Source organism: Poromitra crassiceps, assembly GCF_964638095.1.
Source record: "Poromitra crassiceps genome assembly, chromosome: 2".
Classification (NCBI taxonomy): domain Eukaryota; kingdom Metazoa; phylum Chordata; class Actinopteri; order Beryciformes; family Melamphaidae; genus Poromitra; species Poromitra crassiceps.
This window is the reverse complement of record NC_139624.1, coordinates 56883454-56909060: the sequence shown is the minus strand read 5'-3', so window position 1 is coordinate 56909060 and position 25607 is coordinate 56883454. Positions and strand designations below refer to the sequence as shown.

General features: G+C 43.5%; 1 protein-coding gene across 1 annotated transcript in view; it reads left to right on the top strand.

Annotated features, from left to right (window-relative positions):
* The window catches only part of ptn (pleiotrophin), a gene marked incomplete at both ends in the record, with an annotated part of 40481 nt that overhangs the window by 6977 nt on the left and 7897 nt on the right, over nucleotides 1-25607 (top strand). The window contains one exon of the mRNA XM_083654929.1: nucleotides 2393-2554. Within this exon, the coding sequence (XP_083511055.1) occupies nucleotides 2393-2554 (162 nt within the window). The remainder of the gene's footprint in view (nucleotides 1-2392; nucleotides 2555-25607) is intronic.

The window sequence follows — 25607 nt, the reverse complement described above, 5'->3', positions numbered from 1 at the left end:
TTATTCTTTCTGTAGTAAATTATTCACTTTATTGTAATAAATATCACTTTATTCATCCTTTGGTCTCTAGTCTCTCCTGATTGAACTGCAGATGGGGTCGGGCACGCCCAGCTGGGAGAGTTTCTCCTGTAGCAGGACTGGGAGGATTGTGTCAAACGCCGTGTCAAATATACAAATATAAACAATATACACGAATACAACGTTTTTCCTCTAAATCAATTACTTCTGACCCATTAGAATTGTGTGACGGTGTGTTTATGTGCAGAGACGCTGCCCCCTGCCTGTATTTTCGTGTTTTCACCACACTGTTTTGCTGTGTTCTGTGTTTGTGTGGTCGAGCGAGGTTGACAATAATTGGGGAGCGAGAGACGCAAAACCGTTGAAATGCAGGGATTAAACTTTTTCCTGATAGTTTCACAGCGGTTATGTTATAAAAGCACAAATAAACACACACCTCAAACATGGAGGTATAAGCTCCAAAAACCTCACAAAATGCTCTGGGAAGGAGCCGCATTTCCTGGTCTGCAGCAGAATGCAGTCTGCAGACTCCGCTCACAATGATATTGGCTGCTGCTCCGCTCTGAACGATGCTATTGGCTGGGCGCTACACACCCTCATGTGGGGCTCTGAACATGCCCGCACCCCCAAAACACTTTTTTCAGCTTTTAACCAATATATATGGCTTTTGGGGTGGTATGTGAAGGATTCTGGTCAAAATCTCCACATTTGAGACCAATCTGTTACAATTTTACAAACAGCAGCATAAGTGCCCTCTATGGGTTCAAACCTGCTTTTTTGTGTGCCCTCAAATGATTTGGTACATCGTTACATCACGGGGGTATTTTTCTCACGTGAAAAATGTTTTTTTTCCATGTGATTACTACCGTAGTTCATGTGGCGCGAGCCTTTTAAGAGCAATGCATCATGTGTATGAATGACCAAATTGATATAACTTTTAACCATTTCAAGTAAGACTGTTTCCATACGGATCACCAGCGTTAGTTTGTTGTTTATAACGTGGCTGACTATATTTCTAGCGACTCTGTCGATGATTTGATTTGACAGTTCTGGGCGTTGGCGTTGGCCAATCCTGGCGTGTTCCACCCCCAAATCAATTGTGTTCTGGCACAAAGCGAGTGGGTTCCAGGGCGAAACAGGCTCGAGCCAACTACGTTAGAGCAGCGCAGTAAATACAATATTCCTGGAATGCGAGTTTAACTAAACAGTTACATGTCCTCTGCATTCTACATCAACTGAAGACATTACCGGTTTGTTTTATTTTGTATATTACATACTTATTGGCCAAGTTATGTTAGTTTATGAGCTAGGAATTCTGCCAGGATAAAGAAGGGAGTATAGGGGGCCATCTTGCCTGCAGAGCTTTCAAATCAAGAAGAATACCATTTTGCAAGAAATCTGGGGAGGGTCAGTCCCCCTTTAGGGATTTTTTTTGAATGAGTATATGTTTTTTAATGAAATAGTTGCATAGTATACCTTTAAAACCAATCCCCATTGAAGGTGTGTGAGAAAGTGAGGACTGGCCAAAATGTAACTTTTCTAAAATGTCCTCACTTCCCATGTATAGGCTACAACTCAAATTGGTCTTCACTAAGATAGCTATAAGCACACACACACACACACACACACACACACACACACACACACACACACACACACACACACACACACACACACACACACACACACTCATTCAAACATATTTCTATAGCTTCCATCAGCAACTGCTGCCTTTTCCTATAGTGCAATCCTGCATCCTTGGGGCCGAGTTTAGAGGGGGGCTAAATTTAATATCCAATGAAAGCCCATATGTGAAATGAATTTCAGGAGGTGCTGAAAACATTTTCACCACCGTTCCGCCAAGATCATATCGGTCCATTATTTCCAGACTGGACAGCCGTAAAGCTGTTTTGATTCAAATCATCTGTTAGAAGGCTGCAGCATAGGAGAGATCATAAGATAAAACATGTTAGGGGCCATCTGCGCATGCTAACACTGTGTGCATTAATGTTGGCCATGAAAAATCCACAAGCTAAAAAGGGGAGTTTAGCACTAAAGAACTTGTTCACTAACTACACTGATCTTTGACAGTCTCTGTGGATAGGAAATGCATGAAAGCCACATAAATGAGAACCGTTCATCAAACAGCCATTCAAAGTGGATGACTCACTATTTCCCCCACAGGCTCCGGGGGGCTTTTTCCGCTGCGATTGCGGTGGGCCACCATTTCAATAACTTCATCAGAGCTGAAATCTGTCATTTTATGTAATTTGCTGCTTGATCAGTCGTATTCAGTCACATGCTATTGCTAAACAAAAGCGTCTAATTGAGCGACTGTTACGGTGTGTTCATGTTGGCATCATTTCCGCTTTAGGGGAATGCAAGTACGACTTCCAGGCTTGGGGGGAGTGCGATCTGGCGACGGGCAAGAAGAACAGGACAGGTGTGCTGAAGCGAGCACTGATGGACGCGACCTGTGCCACCACTGTCACAGCCACCAAGCCCTGTGGGAAGACCCCCAAGACCAAGCTGCAAGGTATGCTGGGAGTCACAAATCACTGCTGTAGATACAGTATGACTGTCACTTGTCAGAATTGGTGACATCCACTGACATTCTGACTCACACACACGCACGTAGCCTACTGTACACACGAACGCACACGGACACTTCTCATTCTTAGAGCTCAACAGTCATGTGACGTTTCTAGCCCCAGAAGTGAATTCCCCATTTATTTTCTCCATGGCATTTGGAAAAATCCTTAATATAACGAGTTTTAAGGTTTGAACCAAGCCAACCAGTCTTCCAAAGAATTGTCAATGACCATAAAACATGTCACTTTCAGCAAAAACAAAAAATTAAAGCGAGATTTCTTTTTTATTTTCTATCTTTGTTTCCTGCATTTATTTTTTCTCATTTGGGATTACTTTGAATATGACCTTGCAGTGGGAGGTGATGAAATATATGGAACATTTCTCAAGGGGAAAAAAATCCTATGAAGTAAAAGTCCACTTGAATAACTTGCAAAATAAGGCTAACCTAGTTTACGGTACCTTGACAAGGTAAGGGAGAATGCCCAGCCCCCTCCCCAGAAACAGAAGCTAACCCCATGTCAGGCAGCATGATGGAGCACAAGACAACCGGGGTCCAGGAAACACTAAAACAGCACTTCCACCGAGGACCCGACTGCTGATGCTTAGTTGTAAACAATATTACACTAATATTACATTTTTTCAAACTTTTTTGAATCTAGCCCCTGAGAAATACCCCATAATACAGGAAAAGCTAAAACTACTGTAACACTGAAACTAACAATGGCTAAAGTAAAACTAAGCATTTTCAAAAAAATTAAAACGAAACGAGCAAACTTTAAAAACTAATTAAAACTCAACTGAATTTGAAAACAAAAAGCCAAAACGAAATAGAAACCTAATGAGAAATGCAAAACTAGGCTAATAACCTTGACGTGCTGTCAACGTTCTCAGCGTGGTAGCAGTAGCTACTCTATGCTCGCGGCTCCAAAAAAGCATGTTTTGTGAAAGCGGAGGACTTTATTGAAACTTTTATGATGGCGTGTATGATACTAAGCCCAAGAACACTCAATGTAAGTTGGCTAAAGTTTAGGCAAATAAAACGCTGAGGCCGTCGGTTTCTTAAGGAGCGCTGCATACGTCTCCGTGAAATGCCAAATAATAAAACAGTTACAGGGAATGTTTAATTAGTTGCTTAATTAATTGTTGCTAAAGGGGTGTTTACATCTTCGGTGCTTATAATCTTTCTATTTCTTTAGTTGAATTGCTGATCTTGCTAACCAACATGCTTTTATATTTTGTGCTGTTTTTTCTGAAAATCTAAGGCACGGATCTCTGAGGGTGTGATTATTATTATTATTTTATGGGCACAAATAAGAAGAGTGTTGGAGGAGGAAATTGGTGTTTCTGGAATTATAATTACTGTAAATGACAGCAACAATAAAAGGTGTATTTTTCAGATAACAAGTGCGAAACCCCTTCAATTTCTATAAGTAACACAATGAATCAAAATGTCTGCTTTGTCTATGCTCTAGTAGCCTAAGTTATGTGTAATGTATGGTGTCAATAATTTTCCATTACCTTTTCACCGTTGTGAAACAACAGCATGACCCTGAATATGTATTCTTTTCTTCTCAAAATGCTAACGACTTCTCTGTTGAACAGAGGTTTTCTAGCTCGTTAGCATTGTGACTTTTAGATAATTAAATTATAATCCTGCAGTTGTTTGACAGCTGCTGTGAAAAGGTTATGAGCAATTAACCATACACATTTCACATAACTTATTAGAACACAGGAAAAGAACCATAGAAAATGTTGATTTATTGTTTTGAATAGAATTTCGCACATTTCAATCATCATTCCCTTCTTATCCATTGATAGAAAAATTCACAGTGGACATTTTTCTTGCCCATTGCCACATCTCATATCATCTGATTGCATCTTGCTGAATCAAATCATTTTAAATGAATTAATCTTTGGTATCGCATGCTATGATTCATGTTCATATTCAGTGCACCATCAATGCAGTGGAAATGAACTGTGTCAGTGCTAATACGATGTGGAGAGTGCAGTGAAAGCACAGGTCAGTAGGTTAACCCACCGTTTAGCTGAAATTGCATGCTTTTGGCCTTCTTCAATCAATGTCAAAGACCCTGAACTCAGTGTTGTTTTGTTGTTGTTGTTTTTTGCCACATTTTGCGAAATGGGCCGTTAAGGTCATGAAAACACATGGAGTGGCACGGGATTTAAACTAATGGGAAAATATTAAGAACAAATTGGAGTAATTGGAATATATTACCATCTGCTAGGAGAGATTGGTGTGCAGCTTGTGGCTGAAAGCACTTTAATATACTCTAGACGCTGGTGATAAGACTGATTCATTTCAAGTGAGCAAACCCCCTCTGTCAATTTTGTAACCAGCGCAATTGACTCAATGCGAATGTCCCATTGTCCAAACAGGATTATATAGAGTGCAGAATTACTGCCAGTGGTCGTAAACTGTGTTCTTATCACAGGCAGCAGACGACATGTATGCACACAAGCTTTGCTTAACCTTCTTTCGCTTGATCAAACAAACCACAGTCATATAAAACAAATTACAGCGATAAGACGATATTCAATTCCAGTATTCCCCAAGTCGTCTCTTGGATTTCTATAACTACTGTAGCGCTGGCAAATTGGAACATGCCTGCCTGCTGCTTATTTTTATTGTTATTATTATTATTATTATTACTAGTGCAGTGCCCGTTCCCCCATGCACCACCCTGTGGGAGCTTCCCAGAGCCAGAGCCACCCCCCCCCCCCCCCCACCCCCCCGAACATTACACTCGGACACAAGAAGGGGGAAAACAAGATAAAAACAGTAAAATGTCAAGTAAAATGTTGATTCTAAATATAACTGAATCGCTTTGTTTGACCAAGCAAATCAATTTTTTTATAAGCATTTTACAAAAGGTCTATGGAAAAATTAATGGCTGACCAGTCACCACCAGGGACACTGGAACTGTTTTTAAAATAGAATTTCGTTTTTTTTTAACCTGGAGCCATTTCCTGGCATTAATTATGATTTGGCCACTCACCTAGCGATGTCTGCAGCGTTTCTGGGCGTCCTAGCGTTGTTTTGAGATCAATATCGTCCAAGTCAGTCGTAAAATGGAGTTGATTTGGGGCCAAGTGGTAGCCTGTATTTCCTGCATCTAAATAGCTATTTTTCTTCCCGTTTTCGCCACATATCGCCGTAATCTGATCCGTCAACATCCAGCCGAGTGTTATTTCACCCCAGGCTGTTTCCTGGAGTGCACAGGGATCAAATTACCTCAAACGTGATCTAGGTCACCAAGTCTCGTGAAGTCCCGCGATACTTTCCTGTCGACTGGCCAAATACAGGCAGGACGCTTTGCGGTCGTGGTTTTAGCGTAACCTATGTGGGGTTTGGCGTAACCTATGTGGGATTCGAAATAACGAAGGTTATGCCAAACCCCACATAGGTTACGCCAAACCCCACATAGGTTACGCTAAAACCACGACCGCAAAGCGTCCTGCCTGTATTTGGCCAGTCGACAGGAAAGTATCGCGGGACTTCACGAGACTTGGTGACCTAGATCACGTTTGAGGTAATTTGATCCCTGTGCACTCCAGGAAACAGCCTGGGGTGAAATAACACTCGGCTGGATGTTGACGGATCAGATTACGGCGATATTTGGCGAAAAAGGGAAGAAAAATAGCTATTTAGATGCAGGAAATACAGGCTCACACTTGGCCCCAAATCAACTCCACTTTACGACTGACTTGGACGCTATTGATATCAAAACAACGCTAGGACGCCCAGATACGCCGCGGGGATCGCCTGGTGAGTGGACAAATCATAATTAATGGCAGGAGATGGCTCCAGGTTCGAAAAAAACAAAATTCTCCTTTAAGTAGGGGGTGCTGCAAGGAAGGGACTGTGAAAAATGTACTTTTTTTTTTACGTTTGGATGTTTTTTAGCCATATTTAGAGGAATATCTCATTTTAAATTAGGATTATACTGTTATTATGACATTATTTCTCACTCACTCATAGGCGATTCTAGGCTTTGCAAACAGGGGTAGCACCAGCAGGATAAAAATATTAGTCTGACTGGGGGGTTTCTGTGCCCCCCCTGGACAAATAAATGTTGTACATTTTAAAGTAAAATGCATGAATCTGATGCACACTGAGAGCAAAATGAAGAGGCTAATCTTCACATGAATATCCTCTTCACTGTGCTGTGGCTTTACAATGATGAAAAAATAATTGTCTAATAAACACAGGTGCAAGCGAAACACTAATGAGGGTTTCCAAATTCCAATCATGGAAGTTTGAAGCCCTCATTAGTGTTTTGCTTGCACCTGTGTTAACCCTGCCTTTTCGACAAAAAAGACCCCGTGAGAAGAACTGTCCCAACTCCCAGGCTATGTAAATAACCTACAGTAAGCAACACATGTGACTAAAGTGTGTAGGCTACAATAAAACAGAACAGACAGGTTGCTGATATGGGATCGGCTTCTGTTCAGATATCAAATGCATGGCATGTTTGTGCCTTCCAACCATAGCATTAAAGTTAGTCAATCTTTTATAGTAGAACAATGTACTAATAGCTTAATATACTGAAGTAGAACCATACTGTAACTGTAGTAGGCTACATTACTGGTTCATTTGAACAAAACATTAAGAATAAGAGCAGCTTATGGAATTTATAAATGTCCTTTGTAACAGCAGTGTAGAGAAATATCTGCAAATGACATCTCAAAGACAGGATGCTGTTGAGAAATATTTGAGGCTGTCTTCAATTGTGCTAAAACAACATTGGTGAGCTTTGTACAAAGAAGATACAGGCCCACTGTTGCATTAATATTGGTATCCTATTTTATGTTTAAGTAGCCTATATTTGCACGCTATTGGTATTGTTATATTTTTTTTTACTGGGAGTAGCCTACTCACGAGTCTCTCAGGCTGCAGTAGTGTCGTTAAGTGAAGTTAACAAGCAGCTGGGTGCCAGCCGTGGCTCTCTCCCTCCCCCGCTCTCATGTCTCGTCTCTCTCTCTCTCCCTCTCTGTCTCTCGCTCTCTCTCTTTATCTCTCTTTCCCTCTCTATCTGCCTCGGTCTCTCGCGCTCTATCTCACGCAAATGGGGGACATCTAAATAGTTTATTATGTAGAAATAAAATAAAAATTCATCTGGCCACTAGGGGTTGCACGTGCATCCGGTGCACCAACGTATAATCGCCAGTGCACTCACTTTCATGTCACCACCTGTTCTCCCTTTAGGTCGTTTTACACTACAACAGACAGCAACAGAGGCAGAAACACTGAAATTATTTAGTCTTATATTTTATTATCTTTTATTATAAACCAAACCTAAAAAATAACATCACCCTCTTTGCTTTGCTCATAGTCTTCAACTAAACCCTAAATATCGCAGTATAAAACATATAAAACACATTTTAATCATATATATTTTTTTTTTTAAATTGACATTACATTTCCAATACAAAACAGCAGAGAGTGCTGCAGCACCACAAGCACCCCCACTTCCCGCGCCCCTGGTCACCACTTGCCCACAGGCATCCAATGACACTAAATCATCAGACTTAATCTTCTTGGAAACAAATTTTATTTTGTCCTGATTGGTCTTAGATTTGTGTCATAGTTCTGTGGAGCCCAACATGAGCCCGACCAAAAAATAATAATAAAATAAAATAAAATTGGAGGGCCCCTTCACACCGAGGGCCCCTGGGCACCTGCCCAGGTTGCCCATATGGTTAATCCGACCTTGGAGCTTCCCCCCGCAGACACTGCACTCTGTCAGGTCCCCCTAAGCGCACTCAAAAGCCGCTTTCAGACATGCCTTGGAACTCGGGAGTTATCTAGAGGGGATCCGGGTGGCGGTGTATGTTTGAACGCATTTTGGTAAGCTATGGGCGCTCCCAGGGGTGGACTGGGATCATAATTCAGGCCGGGCATTAGATACCAAGCAGGCCAGGCCGATACGGGCCGACGCGCGAAAAATGTGGGCCGTTTGAAGCTCAATTTGGGCCATTTGTAGCCCAATTTGGGCCGTTTGAAGCCAGATTTGGGCCGTTTGACGCCCAATTTGGGTCGTTTAAAGCCCGATTTGGGCCGTTTGAAGCCCGATTTGGGCCGTTTGAAGCCCAATTTAGGCCAAGTCCAATTTTACAATGAGATGCACCCGCTTTAACCTTGAATAAAGTAATAAAACCACTAAACCAGTAGGCGGCGCCTGGCCTGCTGTTCAGTGAGTGGCCTGACTGCGGGCACACACACAAAAAAAAAGGCCACCGGGCATTTGCCCGACGTGCCCGATTATGCAGTCCGCCACTGGGCGCTCCCGCGACCCTCCTACTCTCCGGCTCTAAGACAAGCTCCTATCCTAGTATCAGGGGCGGATTCGTCCGCCTCCCCTCCAGAGGCGGGGAAGAGAGAGACAGAAAGCCAGCGTGACAGATTATTATTATATAAATAGTCGATGTGAATGAGAGAGCGAAAAGAAACATCATGCAGTTTCAGTTTTTCCAAATGAAGCTCGAACCTGCTCCGTGTGTGTCAGCCAACAGGCTTGCTTGATTTTATTTTATTTTATTTTATTTTATTATGGATATTTAAAAAAAAAAACATCACAATCCAAGGGATATCATGTGAAAATGCAACCACTTATTTCCAACATGGTCCCTGTTGTTAAGAACAGGACATACAACATACACCAACATACAATATACATTACAGGTTAAATAAATGCAGAGAAAAACAATAGATATACAGTAAGTGCAAAATTTCGTGACAGGATAGCCTCGTCAAACCATTCTAGATTACTCAGCAAGTATTTCTTCAGGAGGTTTTTAAAACCACTCAGAGAGCTCGCTGTCTTAATTCCAATGGGGAGCTTGTTCCATTCCTCTCCCCCTGAGTAGAGGAATGTGCTTCTCTCCACCTTGCTTTTCAGATTTGGTAGTTTCAGATCAGCCTCACTGGCTCTCGTATTCCGGCCATGAGCATCCTGTACATATTGAAAATACTTTGTAAAGTAGCTTGGACAATGATCATGCAGAATTGTGTGGACCATGAAGAGTTTTAGCTGTTGAACTCTATTTTCCACTGGGAGCCAATTCAACTCTTTAAAATGTGCGGGGCTGATATGAGTTCTTAGACTGAGGCCAAGGACAATCCTCATTAATTTGTTTTGGGCTATTTGGAGCCTGTCTTTTGATATTTAAGTTAGACCACTGTACCAGGATATACAGGTATAGTCATAGTGACATTGAATTAAGGATGTAGCTAACAGCCTCATGGTCCTCTTGTCCAAGAACTTAGCTATTCTAGCTAAATACTTTGTCCTTGAGTGGATCTTCCCAGTGACAGAGAGGGCCATCTCTTCACCTGACATACTCTGGTCCAATTTACAACCCAGGTATGTTACACAACATTTTTCCTGTAGCTTGATGCCATCACATTCCACTGAGAAACTGGGATTGTCCCTTAATTTATATTTAGAACCAAAAACAATACATTCAGATTTACCAAGGTGCAGGGACAGTTTGTTTTTGCATAGCCATGAGCATGTGCTTAGGATTGAAACGCTCATGGCTTTGATCTTATTTCATTTCTGCATAGCGTCGCACAACACACACATTTAAAATAGAGCATTTTTGGACGCGAGGGTCGTCCTGCTTCCCAGTATTGGACATCGCTAGGTAGGGTATCTGGATCTGGTTGCGTTCATGCCTTTGATTTAACGTTTACACAGCATTTGTGAAGATTCACGTGCAGAACCGCAAATTCCACGTAGCGTCAATTTAGGCAGTATAAAACGGAAACTTCCGGGTACAACCTTCGCAATAATGGCAATTAAATAAAGTAAATGCACGTGTAATGTTTTTTTGTGTGTGTGATCCGAAAGATACAGAACAGAGCTAAACTGGAAGAATATCTGCTCTCTTCGAAAAGTAAATTTTAACCCGTAGTGACTGAGTCGACCGTTCAGATTTTTTGTTACCAAGTATAACAAAATTGATTTTATTTTGAAGGTAAAAACGTCTAGCTTCCTGTATTTTGTATAATTCTAGTAGGATTGATGCATTTTAGGCCTGAACATAGCAAAGACCTGTTTTCTTTGTAGCGCTTGAGACTTGAGGAAATCGATGCAGGGCGTGAGTAGTAGGGTTTTTTAATTAATTACTAACGTTATGCGCAAACGATTATATGCCGTGAAAGTTAGGCAGTTATCGTCCATTATGTATTTTTAGCAACTTGTTTTCAGACTCTGCATGTTGTGATAGTTTGTTGAATGTCAATGCGATTCACTTAAGGCTATGCTCAGACAAAGTACATCTGTGTGGTCATGCCCAAATTCCCCCCACGACCGCCCCCTCTCTACTTTACACCCGGAGGTGCAACACATGTATGAAAGCAACATGCCTCATGCCTGAAAGGGTACACTTCACGTATCCCCTGGGTCAGGCTCAGGGCAAGTAACCCTGATCTGACCCGGAGTTCATGTCTGAAAGTAGCTCAAGTTTGAAGTCGATTCGACAAACGGTTCTCGAGATACGCGAAGGACAGACATACAGACAGTCATGGCCGTAACTAGCTATGAGAACGGGGAGGTCCGGACCTCCCCTAATATTTCAGAGGATTTTTTTTTATTTTTTTATTATTTTGTAGACAAAGCTCGCAGTTTGTCACACATGCAAGTCGAAAATAAGCCGTGGAGACAGAGGTGCGGCCGTGTCCCGCTCGGCTGGAGTCCAGTCAGAGCGGCTCGCTTCACCTCACTGGCCCCCCTCTCTCTGCTCTCTCTCCCCGGGAAGCGGTGCTCCAGCAACCCGCCACCGCGCACAGCCGGCTTGGCGAGTGTGTCCAGTATAACCATTCCCCGACCTGCTTTTCCATTCCACATCAGCGCTGCTGCCTCAGCCTGTCAAGTCATGTTGTAACGTGACGTGGATACAGGAGAGACTATTTGTTTCGTATTGCAAATAGAACGACATGAGAACGACGGACATAATAATAAAAATGCATCGGACTCACAAGTGTGCAACGTTTTCTGTGCGTGACGATATTTTTTCGGATGGCAGATAAAAATACGCATACCAAACTTCGGACTGTGTAAACTCTGCCTGATATTCAGACTGAAGATCGTTACTGTAACTCATAAACTCATTTCCCCTCTACTCAAGAGGACTGGTCTGGAGCCAGTCTATAAACTCCTTGTCCATGGATCATTTTGATGTTCTGTTGCACCTGTTTTCTTTTGGAAAAGTAAATGCATGATAGCTGTGGGATATAGGCTATTGGATTTAATTTAATTTTTGTATTCATTGTATTTGCACAAAAAAGCTCTGTCCAGTAGCCTAACCTGGAACACTTTTATTTTGAGATGTGTTTGAGTGAGAAGGTCCTACTTCATGCAAATGATAAGAATTGTTTATTTGTTTATTTGGATCCCCATTAGATGTAAGAATTGTTCTATGAATCTTAATTTTTAAACAAAGTTACAAAAACGTTTGTGTAAGCTGTCAATTGTTGTTTTTAGAAAAAAAAATCGGAATCGGCAAAAATCGGTATCGGCAAGTCAGACTATTCAAAAATCGGAAATCGGAATCGGCCAAGAAAATGGCAATCGGTGCATCCCTAGTTTGTTAGTTACAATTATGTTGACAGGAGAGCTGAGCAGGTGGTGACATGAAAGAGAATATACTGAATAATGACATCACAACAGTATAATCCTAATGTTGATTTAAAATGATATATTACTCTAAATATGGCTAAAAAAGGGAGGAAAAAACCCTCAAAAAATTTTCGGCAGCGCCCTTGCGGGCGCCACTGAATCCGCCTCCCCTTGCTGGACCTCCCCTATTTCGGAACTCTGGTTACGGCCCTGCAGACAGTCCTGGAATAAGTCAGAATTGCATGAAATGCGGCGCCACACTCCATCGGGGTCCGAGCAGCGCACTCCCCAAGTTTGAAGTCAATCGGACAAATATTTCTCGAGATAAACTGCTTTTTGTGTTGCCAGTACGTGGCACATAACATTTCAAGAAATTCAGCACTGCACTACTTCGAGTTCCCAGGAGCACACTCCCCAAGTTTGAAGTCGATCAGATGAATGGCTATCGAGATAAACCGCTTTTTGTGTTGCCAGTAGGTGGCGCTATGCCAAATTGCATGGAATTCAGCTCTCTGCACTCCCTTGAGTCCCCCTAAGTGCACTCCCCGAGTTTGAAGTTGATCGGACGAACGGTCTCAAGATAAACCACTTTGTGTGTGGCCAGTAGGTGGCGCTGTGCCGAATTGTACGAAATTCGGCACTGCACTGTGAGTTCCCATCAGCGCACTCCCCAAATTTGAAGTCGATCGGACGAACGGTTCTTGAGATAAACCTTATTTTTTATGTTGCCAGTAGGTGGCGCTATGCCGAATTGCACGAAAACAGGGCACTGCACTCCATCAGGTCCCCCTCAGTGTAGTTTTGAAGTCGATCCAACCAACGGTTCTCGAGATACGCGAAGGACAGGGAGACAGAGAGAGAGGCCTTCCTGCAGTAGGCCATAGTGCAGGCTCACGCTCGGCCTTCCACAGTGGGCCATAGTCAGTGTTGGGGGTAACTCATTACAAAAGTAACATATTACATGTAATATATTACTTTTAGCAGTAACTCAGTAATATAACTTATGACTTATAGGATTTCAGTAATATTATACCAGTTACTTTGTCAAGTAACAAACAAAAAAAAGTTACAAATTGAGTTACATTTTTTAAATCAAAGCACATATTTAAAAAAGATACAATCATTTCCTAATAAAACTGTGTGTTTTTATGCAAATAACCACTATAGATGACAATAACGAAGCAATAGAATAACATTTCGAATTTTGGATTGTTTATACTGACTTCAAGGCAGTTTAAATTATTTTTTGGGATGTTCCGGGGCGGCGATGTCATTCTGCTGCTGCTGTTGTTTTGGTGAAAGTAACGCAAAAGTAGTGTAATAAGTAACGAGTTACTCTACACAGACAGTACTATTGTAAAGTAACTTATTACTTTGAAATGAAAGTAACTAGTAATATGTAGTATATTACATTTTGAAAGTAACTTGCCCAACACTCCATAACATCTTCACCACTCGCTGTAAAATGAAAGCCAAAAACATTATCAAAGACACCAGCCACCCCGCTCATACCCTGTTCTCACTCCTCCCTTCCAAAAAACGCTACCGGAGCATCAAATCACACACCACCCGTCTCAGTAACAGCTTTTTCCCTCAGGCAGTCAGGCTGCTGAACAGTTGACTCACACACACTGCAACGCACTGTCACTTTGTTGTGCACCATTACTGTACTGTATTGTATTGTGGTTTGTGTTATGTCTACACGTACTGTGTACAGACATGTCTGTATCACGTGTAGCCTACATAGTTATGTAGGTCTACACCCTTTTTCTGTCGGTCTTTGTGACCATGTCCTTGTGTATGTAAGGCTGAGGGTGCTCAAAGCATAAAGAATTTCATTGTATTATACATTGTATTATACATATGACAATAAACTACTTGAACTTGAACTTGAACTTGAACTGGCCATAGTACAGGCTCACGCTCAGCCTTCCACAGTGGGCCATAGTGCATGCTCACGCTCAGCCTTCCACATTGGGCCATAGTGCAGGCTCACGACAGACTTGATGACACATGAATATTAATATTCAGCGTCTGTTCTCCTATTCTCTGCTCCTTTCATGCTGCCCTCCTTGGAACCTGAGGAGGGATGCTGCCCCCCTTCATTCTCACCTTCGCTCAACGTTTACTGACAGCAATGTTTACTTTACCCCCCCCCCCCCCCCCCCCCCATTATCACCATTCACTCTCAACGACTGTACTCACAGCAATGTTTACTTTTCTCACTTAAGCCATTTTCACACATGCTTACAGGAAAATTACCTGTAAATCGATATCGGCCATTTCCCGGAATTTCCCTTCACACCTGAGCCTCGCATGTGTGAATATAGTCATCAAATAGCCTGTATGTTGGTGGGGGGGGGCTTATTTTGGGGGTCGGCAAAACTCTGATGGTGAAATAAGTTCGCTTGTCACACAATAAATCACACTCGTTTGACTTAAGAGTATGTTGTATCCTTCACATTCGCTCATGGGCTGCAGTGCAGAGTAGTATCCAGGCAGCGTCAAGCCAGCGTAATAAACACAGCCGATTTCCCCCTCCCCTCTCTGCTCGAGAGAGGCCAGTCCTTCAGTCCTCTGCACTTCGCAGCAGCCCGACACAGGACAGACACAGCGAGAATGGCAGCGGCTTGCAAGCCGCCCAACGCTTGTATGTATGTAAAGAAAGCAAATGCACGAAGCGAAATTTGGAAGTAGTTTGCTTTGATGTGCGCGAATGATTAGATGATGCACGCTGGAAGTGAACGTTAAGCAAAGTGTGTACACCTCGCCCATGAGAGAAGGACCAGCAAATGACTGGACCCGTTTCACACTTGTGTCCCTTAGCGGTATGCTGTGGGCATACCGCTCTTCTGGCTGGCTCGAAACTGGTGAAAAGTCCGCGATGACGGGGTAGCGCTTATATCGGAAAACAACTTTCACACTCCAAGGCATTGGACCGTTTTCCGGTCATTTAACGGTAAAAAGCGCATGTGTGAAAACGGCTTTACTGTCACAGAGCGACCCGCCCAGATCAGCTGGGGCTTGAAGGAGCGCTGAATTGAACACAAATGTTCAAATATTGAAAGTTTTTCGCTTCCGAATTGCATGAAAACAGGGCACTGCACTCCGTCAGGTCCCCCTTAGCGCACTCCCGAAGTTTGAAGTCGATCCGACCAACGGTTCTCGAGATACGCGAAGGACAGAGAGAGAGCACTCCCGAAGTTTGAAGTCGATCCGACCAACGGTTCTCGAGATACGCAAAGGACAGAGAGAGAGACAGAGAGAGAGACAGACGATGCCGGAATTATAGTATAGATAGATAGATATAATTATTATTATTATTTAGTATTTATTTATCTTAGATTTTTGGGGGACATTTTGCCTTTATTTGATAGGACAGTAGGCAGACAGTAAAGGTGGGGAGAGAGAGAGGATGACATGCGGCAAAGGACCACGGGTTGGACCCAAACCCGGGTCGGCTGCTTGCTGTGGGCAAGTGGTGACTGGTGAGCCATTCATTTTTCCATAGACATTTTGTAAAATGCTTTTGCTAAAATGCTTATGAAAATAGTTTTACTTGATCAAACAAAGCGATTCAGTTATATTTAGAATCAGAAGAGATCATATAACATTTCAAATGTTGTTGTTGTTGTTGTTTTGCCCGAGTGGCATGTTATGGGGAGGAGCTTCAGTGGGGTGCTAATCTGGCCTTGCCCCCTGCTGTTTATTTGAAGATATGCCAAACTACATTTGACTTTCAAAGTGGGAAATGTGCTAAATGTTTCACTCAGCAGTCCATCATTAATGCATAGGCTACTGACAGGATGTTCTTTCAGCAGCTCAGTGCACTCGCCACCTTTAATTCCTCCTGCTGTTCAGCTGATATACATGTCAGTGATAAAACCTAGTCATGTTCGACACAGTCTCTTATCAATATTCACATATATTTTGACATGTGGATCTAGAATATTTTTTATTGTTATATGATTGAGTCCAGAATTCCATGACTGCCTGTGTTGTAGAGACATAATCAAAGCAGTCGCTCTTCTACATTCTCTAATTGTGTTAGCTTCTTGTAAATTGTAACAATTCATCAATTTGTTGGGGACCCCCAGGAATAATATATAATTGATTGAATTAGTTGCGTTCAAACAGACTTAACAAGTGTTACAACTAACGGTGCAAACACACCGGATGCTGAAGTGACGCTAAATGTCTGGAAGTGGAGCCAGTTTCCTTCCGGTGCCATTATTAACAGATTACACCGTTCAGACCGGCCGCGGGTGGTGTGGGTGGCTCGCGCCGCCAGCGATAGTTTCAGCATCTGGTCTATTTTTGCGTGAGCCGCGAGCAATTGTGTCAATCAAGGCTGGAGAAGTCAGTACAAGTTGTGACTGGCATGGAGCAAAACAGAGCACTTCTGGCCAGGCTCCTGCTCGAGCTGGATTTACGCGCGGCACCGCTCTTGGTTTCGGATCCAATGTGTTTGGACTCTGCCAACACCGAGCCCTGACTCTTCTCACCGGGGAAGGCAACTGCCACCAGTGCTGGCCTGGGCAGGCTGGGTGTTAGACACCCATACACTGACGGAACTCTCTTTCTAGCCAATCACAGTGATGGAACTCTCTTTCTAGCCAATCACTGTGCGAGGGAAAATAGGAAGGTGTCCGCGACATAACAAAATCCTCTAGGTGGCGACGCCAAAGAAAAGCGTTGAGAGACAATCTGTTATTTCAGAGTGTGACGAACAGCATTTGCGGCGCCGACTGACGCTGTGATGTTGGGGTCTTATTTGGGTGACATGCAGACACAGAGAGCGCGATGACAGGAAAAGATACAGAAACCATTCTGTCCTTGCTCTCCGTTTCTCATGGCATCGTGAGTATAAGAGTGCAAACATACAGAAACGGTGACAGTTAGGCCAGATTTGATGATGGCGTTTAATTGACAGTATGGCACACTGCTGCTGCTACTGGTAATAAGCTGCAGAGTTACTATATCCTATGGCATGAAAAAAGGCAAAGAAAAGCCTATTAGGGGAAGGAAAATGTAAATCCCATTAGAGATTAAATAAACACACACACATACATTTCGACAGTCAAATCAGAGGAAGGTCTTGTGATTAGATTTTTTTTAAATACCGAAATTCGATCTTCACGCTTGATACTGCATGTGTAGATTATGCGGTTTACATACTTAAAATATCTTTGCATGTCATTTATGGGTGCAGATGTTTACGTGTGCATACAAGTGGAACAGGCGCGTACGGTTGGTAGCCATGTGGCATCATTTCTAATGAAGGACGGACGCGTTGATTCACAGCGACAGCTCGGGGGGGGGGGGGGGGAGTGAGAGAGAAAGAGATTGTGTGTGTGTGTGTGTGTGTGTGTGTGTGTGTGTGTGTGTGTGTGTGTGTGTGTGTGTGTGTGTGTGTGTGTGTGAGAGAGAGAGAGAGAGAGATAGAGAGAGCAGAGTGCAGATGACTGTGGCTGAGATGAAGGGAGACAGGAAGAGAGAGAGAGAGACAGTGCTATCGGAGGGAGGAGTGATTCCCTGTGTCTGCCAGTGGGGAGATAAGCTATATTTAGTCTATTATCGAGTTCAAGATTAGTCATTTTCTTAAAATAAGTGAAAAGAAGATAAGATAATTACTTCCGCCAACAGAGCACCCCGTTTGTCTGTCTATTTGTCAGCAGGATATCTCCAAAACTTATCAATGTATTCGCGCGAAAATTGGTAGAAAAGGTCACAGGAGAGCTTAGAAGTGATTAACTTTCCAAGCCCACTGGCCAAAAGGGGACTTGGCAATGGAGGTGTCGATTACAAAAAGGCACCTGACTTCCAAACGGATTCATGTAAGACCACGAGTCTTCGTAGAAAATTGGTCATCATGGGTCAAGGACAAACTGATTGACTTGTCATGCCCACTAGGGGCCGTGCAATCAAAAAAGGTGCCTATAACTTCCAAAGGGATTCACGTAACACCACAGAACGTTGTAGAACGGTTGGTGGAGGTATATATGCACTCTGGAAAAAATAAATATGGGCACATCTTAGAAAAACTTACAGGTGCTGGACAAAAGTGTGCCTATAGAACAGAGGAAAAGTCCACACACTGGAGCCTCCAATCAGTGGTTCCTCTATTGCACCGTTTCGATCCACCAGGAGGATCAAAACCAGGGTCTTTGTCATCTGGATCTTTGGTGGATCCACCAGGATCACAAAGATCCTGGTGCACCTGTTCGGGGCACCTGTTCGGGGCAGAAGCAAACTGGTGGGAATAGCGTGATCCTCACACGTGCTATGTCCTACCGGTGAAGCTCCCCCTGTCAGGTGAAAAGAAGCGGCTGGCAACTGCGCATGTGTCGGAGGAAGCATGGTGCTAGCGGCTCTCCCCAGATCGGCAGAGGGTGGAGCAGTGACCGAGGCAGCAGGAGGAAAGTGGCCAAGTACAATTGGGGAGAAAAATGGGGCGAAATCAGAAAAAGAATAATAAAAAAATAACCACTAATTGGAGCCTCCAGTGTGCAGACTTTTCCTCTGTTGTGGAGGTACGCCCTCTGCCAAGCGCCCTCTACTTACACTTGTTTCCAATGCAAATCAACTTGTTTGAAGACTTTTTAGAATCAAGTGTCATGTTGTTGATAGCAGTGCAGTGATCTGCCTAACAGCTCAAACAAACCAGAAGCCTCGCCTCGTGGAGCCAGTTTCATTTCGGCGTCCTTGTTAACATGGGGATAGCGATCACACCGGGCCGCGCGACGCGTCCCGCAGCTGTTTTTAGGCAGGTGGCGGATAACAGTTTGTAGGGAGTGGATATCCACACACTGGAATGCAGATCACAAAGTGACAAAAAGCAATGTTTCAAACCAACAGGGACTTCATCAGACAAATAACTCGCATGACAGACAGAAAGGTAGGCTACATACAGAGGCCATTTACACCTGGCATTAACATGCATTTTCTGCCATCAGATTGCAATCAGATTGTGCTTGACCACTTGAAAGTACAGGTGTAAACACCCCCAAGACACATTGAAGACGGATTACCAAACTGATCGGCCAAACCACCTCCGGAGGTGGTCAGGGACGCATTGTGTACACATTGAACACAAGTGTAAATGCAATGTGTCCTCTCAATCTGGATACAGCAACTGTATGCGGATTGAGAGGACAACCATTTTGGGTGATCAAATTGCCATCAGATTGCAATCTGATCACCCAAAACGCATGTTAACGCCAGGTGTAAATGAAATCAGGCTAATGTGGTCAAGCACAATCTGATTGCAATCTGATGGCAGAAAACACATGTTATGCCAGGTGCAAATGGCCTCACAGAGGCAGCAAGCTAATGACATCACATTGACAACAGCTGTCAATTCAGCCAGCTATAGCACAGTGGCCATTCCCTAATGGCCAATGTTTCAAAGCCCGCCTGGCCTTTTACCAAACAAAGAGAAGCGTTCAGTCAACAATAAAAACAGAACAGATACAGACGTCACGTCAATGATCCATCAACAAACCAACAAACAACAAGAAGTTATATGACACATCATTCAGGAACAATAGCTGAAGTGATGTCATTAGCTTGCTGCCTACAATACTGTCTTATTGGCCTGATGGAGACCCTGTTGGGTTGAAACGTTGCTGTTTGTAACTTTGTTAAGTCAATAAATATTGGGAGTTGTATTCCAGTGTGCAGATAGCCACTCTCTTGGCAGGTAAAGCAACAGCACCCAGATGAGAGGGCTTGTGAGGAGAGAAAAGAGACTATCGCCGTCTGGGGGGGGGGGGGGGGGGGGGGGTTGGGGGGGGTGCAGTCACGATCTGCCCGGCCAAAATCTGCCATTCAGAGCCCGCTTGGGTTCGTGAGATAGGCCTTTCCCTGTGACTGCAGCAGGTTGCTGTGATGGGAGGCGGCGTCTGTCATTGGCAGATTCTGCAGGAGACAATGCTCAGAGGCGCCTGGGAGCGATCTGAGACCCAGAGTTGCGTGTCTTTCCTGTCTAGCCCAGGTGAAACCCACACCCTGCGGAGTGAAAGAGAGAACAGGCAACAAAGACTGACAGAAATGAAACATTATGAATACCTGTAGAAACCTCGCCGGTCCCCTTGCCCCGTTTCCGCAGAGCAGAAGGCAGGGGGTGTTCTGGATGGTCGTGGGTAAACAAAAGGCTTTACAGAGGGAAAGTCTGACATCTTTCACTGGTTGGGAGGTGCAGTGTCTGCAGCGTTCCCGCTGGACAGGCGGCTAATGTCTGCCCTTTGGATGTGAGGGAGTCATTTAGAGCCAGACACAGTATCATCACACTGGAGCAGGTTCTCAATGTTTGAGCTGGAGAAAAGGCAACGCTGGTCTGATCATGAGTCTGTGTCAGAGGCAAAGTGGAGACAGAGAGAGATACGCAGACAGACAGACAGAGAAAGAGAGAGACAGAAAGACACAGACAGACAGAGAGACAGGCAGGCAGACAGAGAGACAGACAGACAGACAGACAGACAGACAGACAGGAGTAGGACGTAGGAGTGTAATGGGATGTGCCGATGCAGCGGAAGGTACTCCAGCATGGCGTGAAATCGGAGCTAAGAGCGAGAGAGAACACTGTTTCTCCATATCTCTCCCCGGGAAGCAGAATATGCTGACAGGAACAACGGTGGGGAGGGGGGGGACATTCCAACAAATGAAAACAAGCAAACAAATGGAATGGAAGAGCAATTTCCGTATTTGCATGGGCGCCTGTACGTCAAAGCCCTCACACCCGTGGAAGTTTGCATCTGAGGTGACAAGAGCAGATTTCCATTTCCTCACATATGTGCTTGTGGAGAATGTTAAGCGATCAATCCTCAGCTCAAATCTCATTTTGCCTAACCGTATCTTGTAGAGCTGTTCCAGTTGCGTGCCGACATTCTATTAGAGGATTTGCAAGCAAGATGTCCTTCCAGCATAATCCATTCATATAACAAATAATTCACGATTCAAGAAGTATTGATAGGCGTTTCATATTCTGTATGATCACATTATCTTTTAAGAGATGCTAACCCTAAAGACAGTGGTCAGTGTTTTTTCTTAATTTTTTAAATACCTAATGTCACGTGTCGGTTCCGAACTTCTCATTAAACCTGTGTCTAGGGGTATTTTATCATTCCACCAACACTGCAACATGAATGTGATCAAAAGGTTAGGAGGAGGTTAGGCTGTTGGTCATTGAACTCAGTTTGAATTACCTGGTCCTTCGCGCAGGAAGATTGGCTGCATCTGGTAGTCACTCTAACTCCAGCTAGCACCTTGGTCCATCCCGACACTGGAACAGCGCTGTCGTCTCCGAGAGGTGAGAGCCATTCCAGGCCTCACCATTTCAGTAGTGCGTTGCCGTAGCAAGACTGTACAAGGGCAAATTCAGCCCAGCACCACGTGTGCCGTGTAGCAACCGCGGGGGCAGGCTTACCTGGGATGTGGCTAGCTAGATTGGGTATACCGGCACGGATGGAGTGAGGGCAATTTGTTTGTTTGTTGTTTGAGGAGTTATTTAGATGTGATCTGGGTAGCAGTATGGACACATTTTGGCCTGCTCCCTCAGTGAGTGAGAGGAGGCGGGGGAGCTGAGAGAGGCAGAAAGGCAGTGTGACAGATGATTATCTATCTATTTATCTATCTATCTGGAAACAGACTGGAAAACTGGGTTGGGCTATCGGGTACGGTCCTCCAGTGGTTCAAGTCCTATCTTCAAGACAGGAAGTACTTTGTCTCCATTGGCAATTACACATCTGACCTAACTAGGATGACTTGTGGGGTGCCTCAAGGATCCATTATGGGGCCCGTTCTCTTCAACCTTTATATGCTCCCTCTAGGCCTAATTATGCAAAAAAACAAAGTAGCCTATCATAACTACGCAGACGACACTCAGTTGTATATAACTCTTTCCTCAGCTGACTATGCCCCCATAGAATCATTGTGCCAGTGCATTGATCAAATAAATAACTGGATGTGCCAGAATTTCCTACAGCTAAACAAAGACAAAACAGAGGTGATCGTCTTTGGCCCCAAAGAACAAAGGCTTAAAATCACTGCACGCCTTGAGTCTCGATCCCTGAAGCCTAAGGATCAAGTCAAAAATCTGGGGTTATTATTGATTCCGATCTCAACTTTAACTCCCACATTAAGTCAATCAGAAAATCAGCTTTTTATCATCTTAAAAAATAGCAAGAATTAGGGGATACATGTCCAGACAGGATCTAGAAAAACTAATTCATGCCTTCATCTATAGTAGGTTAGACTACTGCAATAGCCTTTTCTCTGGTCTCTCCAAAAAAGAACTTAGGCAACTTCAACTCATTCAGAATGCTGCTGCTAGAGTTCTAACAAAGACTAAGAAAGCTGATCATATCACTCCAGTTCTTAAGTCCTTACACTGGTTGCCAGTGTGTCATAGAATAGATTTTAAAATACTGTTATTAGTCTATAAATCACTTAGTGGCCTAGGCCCAAAATACATAGCTGAATTGCTCCCACGCTACGAACTGTCTAGAACTCTTAGGTCAACAGGGTCCAGCTTATTAACTGTCCCTAGGATCAAATCAAATCATGGGAAGGCTGCATTTACCCGCTATGCTTCTGCTAGCTGGAACAAATTGCCTGAAGACCTCAGATCTGCCCCAACCTTACTTACTTTTAAAAATAGACTAAAGACTTTTATGTTTACCGTCGCTTTTAACTGCTGACAGCTACTATGCAAACCCAATGAGTCCTCTATAAGTTTTTTGCTCTTTTTGCAACTGCTGCGCCTGTTGTTAACTCATTGAGTGCCAAGGACGAGTATGTTCGTCAATTCAAATACTAACGTAGAGTGCCAAGGACGAGTATGTTCGTCAATTGCGTTTTTTGACGGTGGGACGTGGATCAAAGTCTCTTACATCTCCTATAAAAATATGGGAGCTATTGAATGTGTATAACCTATTTTACAGACCCATTAGGTGGCGACAGTGCTCTCCAGATTAGAGAAAGTTGAGGAAAAAAAAGCAGAAAAAGCCCCGTGATGAAAGAGAAACCGATGCATGAGCCAGAGCGGCACAGATTGCTCTGGCTGCCTGGAGCCAACGTTAGCTGCGAACAGCAGTCAATCCGCTCCCACAAATGTCTCTGTCTCTGCTGCATAGCTTCTCCACACGATTAGCCGCCAGAAAATAAAACCAAAGCCAAACCATTCTCATGAGAATGGTTTGGCTTTTCAGTGTCGCGCTGGGAGCCGGCGCACAAGGCTGAGCGCTCCGAAAATAGACTGGGTGCAGCGCACTTTGAAACGCGCAGCAGAAAGCCTATAATCGGACGCAGCTTCATCCCAGCTCACAACCGAAACCCCAGAAACGCAGACGAACGCGAGCCCCATCCAGACTCCCCCGACGAGCGGCCGCCATCTGAACGTGGATCCGTGAGGCAGCAGAGCCTGCCATAGCAGGCAGCAGAGACTCGCCTGACACACGCAGCAGCCAGCACAGCGAGCAGAGCCACCAGAGACACTCCCACGGAGGAGGAGTTTGGAGTTGAGGGGGGTGTGGGTGCTGTTTATTGAAGGAAATTACTGTTCAGATGTTTCAGGTCAGAAAATATTAGTTTCAGAGTCAGTGATTTGCTTGAAATGCTTCATTTCACAAAAGGCTCAATATCTCAGCTTCTAGATGGAAACGCCTGTTTTTGCTGTTTTTGACCTATCTTCTCCGGCTGATAACTAAAGAACGGAAAATGATATCAATAAACTTTTTTTTGCCGCTGATACAATAGAGTCTCATCGTTCTTTGTGCGTGTTCGCTGTTTACATAGTAATATCACACAATATTCTGTGGGCCTCGAGAAATCACTGAAAACGCTCTGAAACTCTGGCACTGGGAGCGTCCGTTCTCCAAAAGTGGCTGGCACTCAATGAGTTAATGCACTTTTTATACTCTTTTTTAAAGTTTTGTTGTGATGCTTTTAAATGTCCATTTTATTCTCTTCTTTTATTATTTTATTTTCCTGTCAACCATTTTATGTGAAGCACTTTGAATTGCCTCTGTGTATGAAATGCGCTATACAAATGAACTTGACTTGGCAAACAAACCATCCACATTGCCAAATTTAGAGATAGATATCTATCTATCTATCTCTAAATTTGGCAATGTGGATGGTTTGTTTGTTTCAAGAATTTTGGCCGGCCACAGCTATGCAAGTTTTCCATGCGAGGGGGCTGAAAGTGTAAAGAGCACCCGTGCGGGTGACCTGATGGAGACGGATTGTTTTAATTAGGTAATTGCCCTAATTACATAATGACATCAGTGATGTCATCAATGGACAATATCATTTCCAGGGGATAAGTCAAGTACAAAGTAACATTTGCTTTAGGCAGAAAAAGTAAAAGTAAATAAAAGGGGAATTTTCCAACTGTGATTGGAATGATTTTCAACCCAGACAATTAGTTCTATGAGGCCTAAAGCAGGAGTTTGCAGGCAACTAGTTGCAATTAATATATGGCAGTCAAAATGTATTTATGGTGTGGGAAACACTGCGCACGCACACACACACACACACACACACACACACACACACACACACACACACACACACACACACACACACACACACACACACACACCCACACCCACACACACACACACACACACACCCACACCCACACCCACACACACACACACACACACACACACACACACACACACACACACACACACACACACACCACACACACAGACACACACACACACACACACACACACACACACACACACACACACACACACACACACACACACACACACACACACACACTGAGCAGTAAATGGTTCACAGGCAACTCTGCAACAGGCAGTTTTCCAACACTGTTTTCAAGCATTTCTAAAGCAACAAATGTAAAAGGTGTTGAATTTGAAATGGACGTAAGACTTTTTAATACTTTTTAAGGGTGTTAATTTAGCCTAAATGGATTTATCAACATTTAATACGCTACTTTTCAAGACCCCACGGATACCCTGTAGATAGATAGATAGATAGATAGATAGATAGATAGATAGATATAGATATAGATATAGATAGATAGATAACTTCTCTCAAGAGAAAAGGAGGAGGTTTGTTGGCTGAGACTGATCAAAAGTGAAATGGAGTTAACCAAAAGGAAATGAGAAGCTTGATTTTTCTTTGTAAATTAAGCACTCTGTTGTATGTTCATTTTAAACGCAGCCATTATTTAATTTGAAATTAGAGAACATTATTGTAGTATTATAGTAGGCTAGGCTAGTCAAATTAATCCAGTTAAATATGAAAACTGCGAGCTGCAAGGGACCGACTCTGTGAGAAACTATAGCCTACATCTCATCACTTCTATTGTGA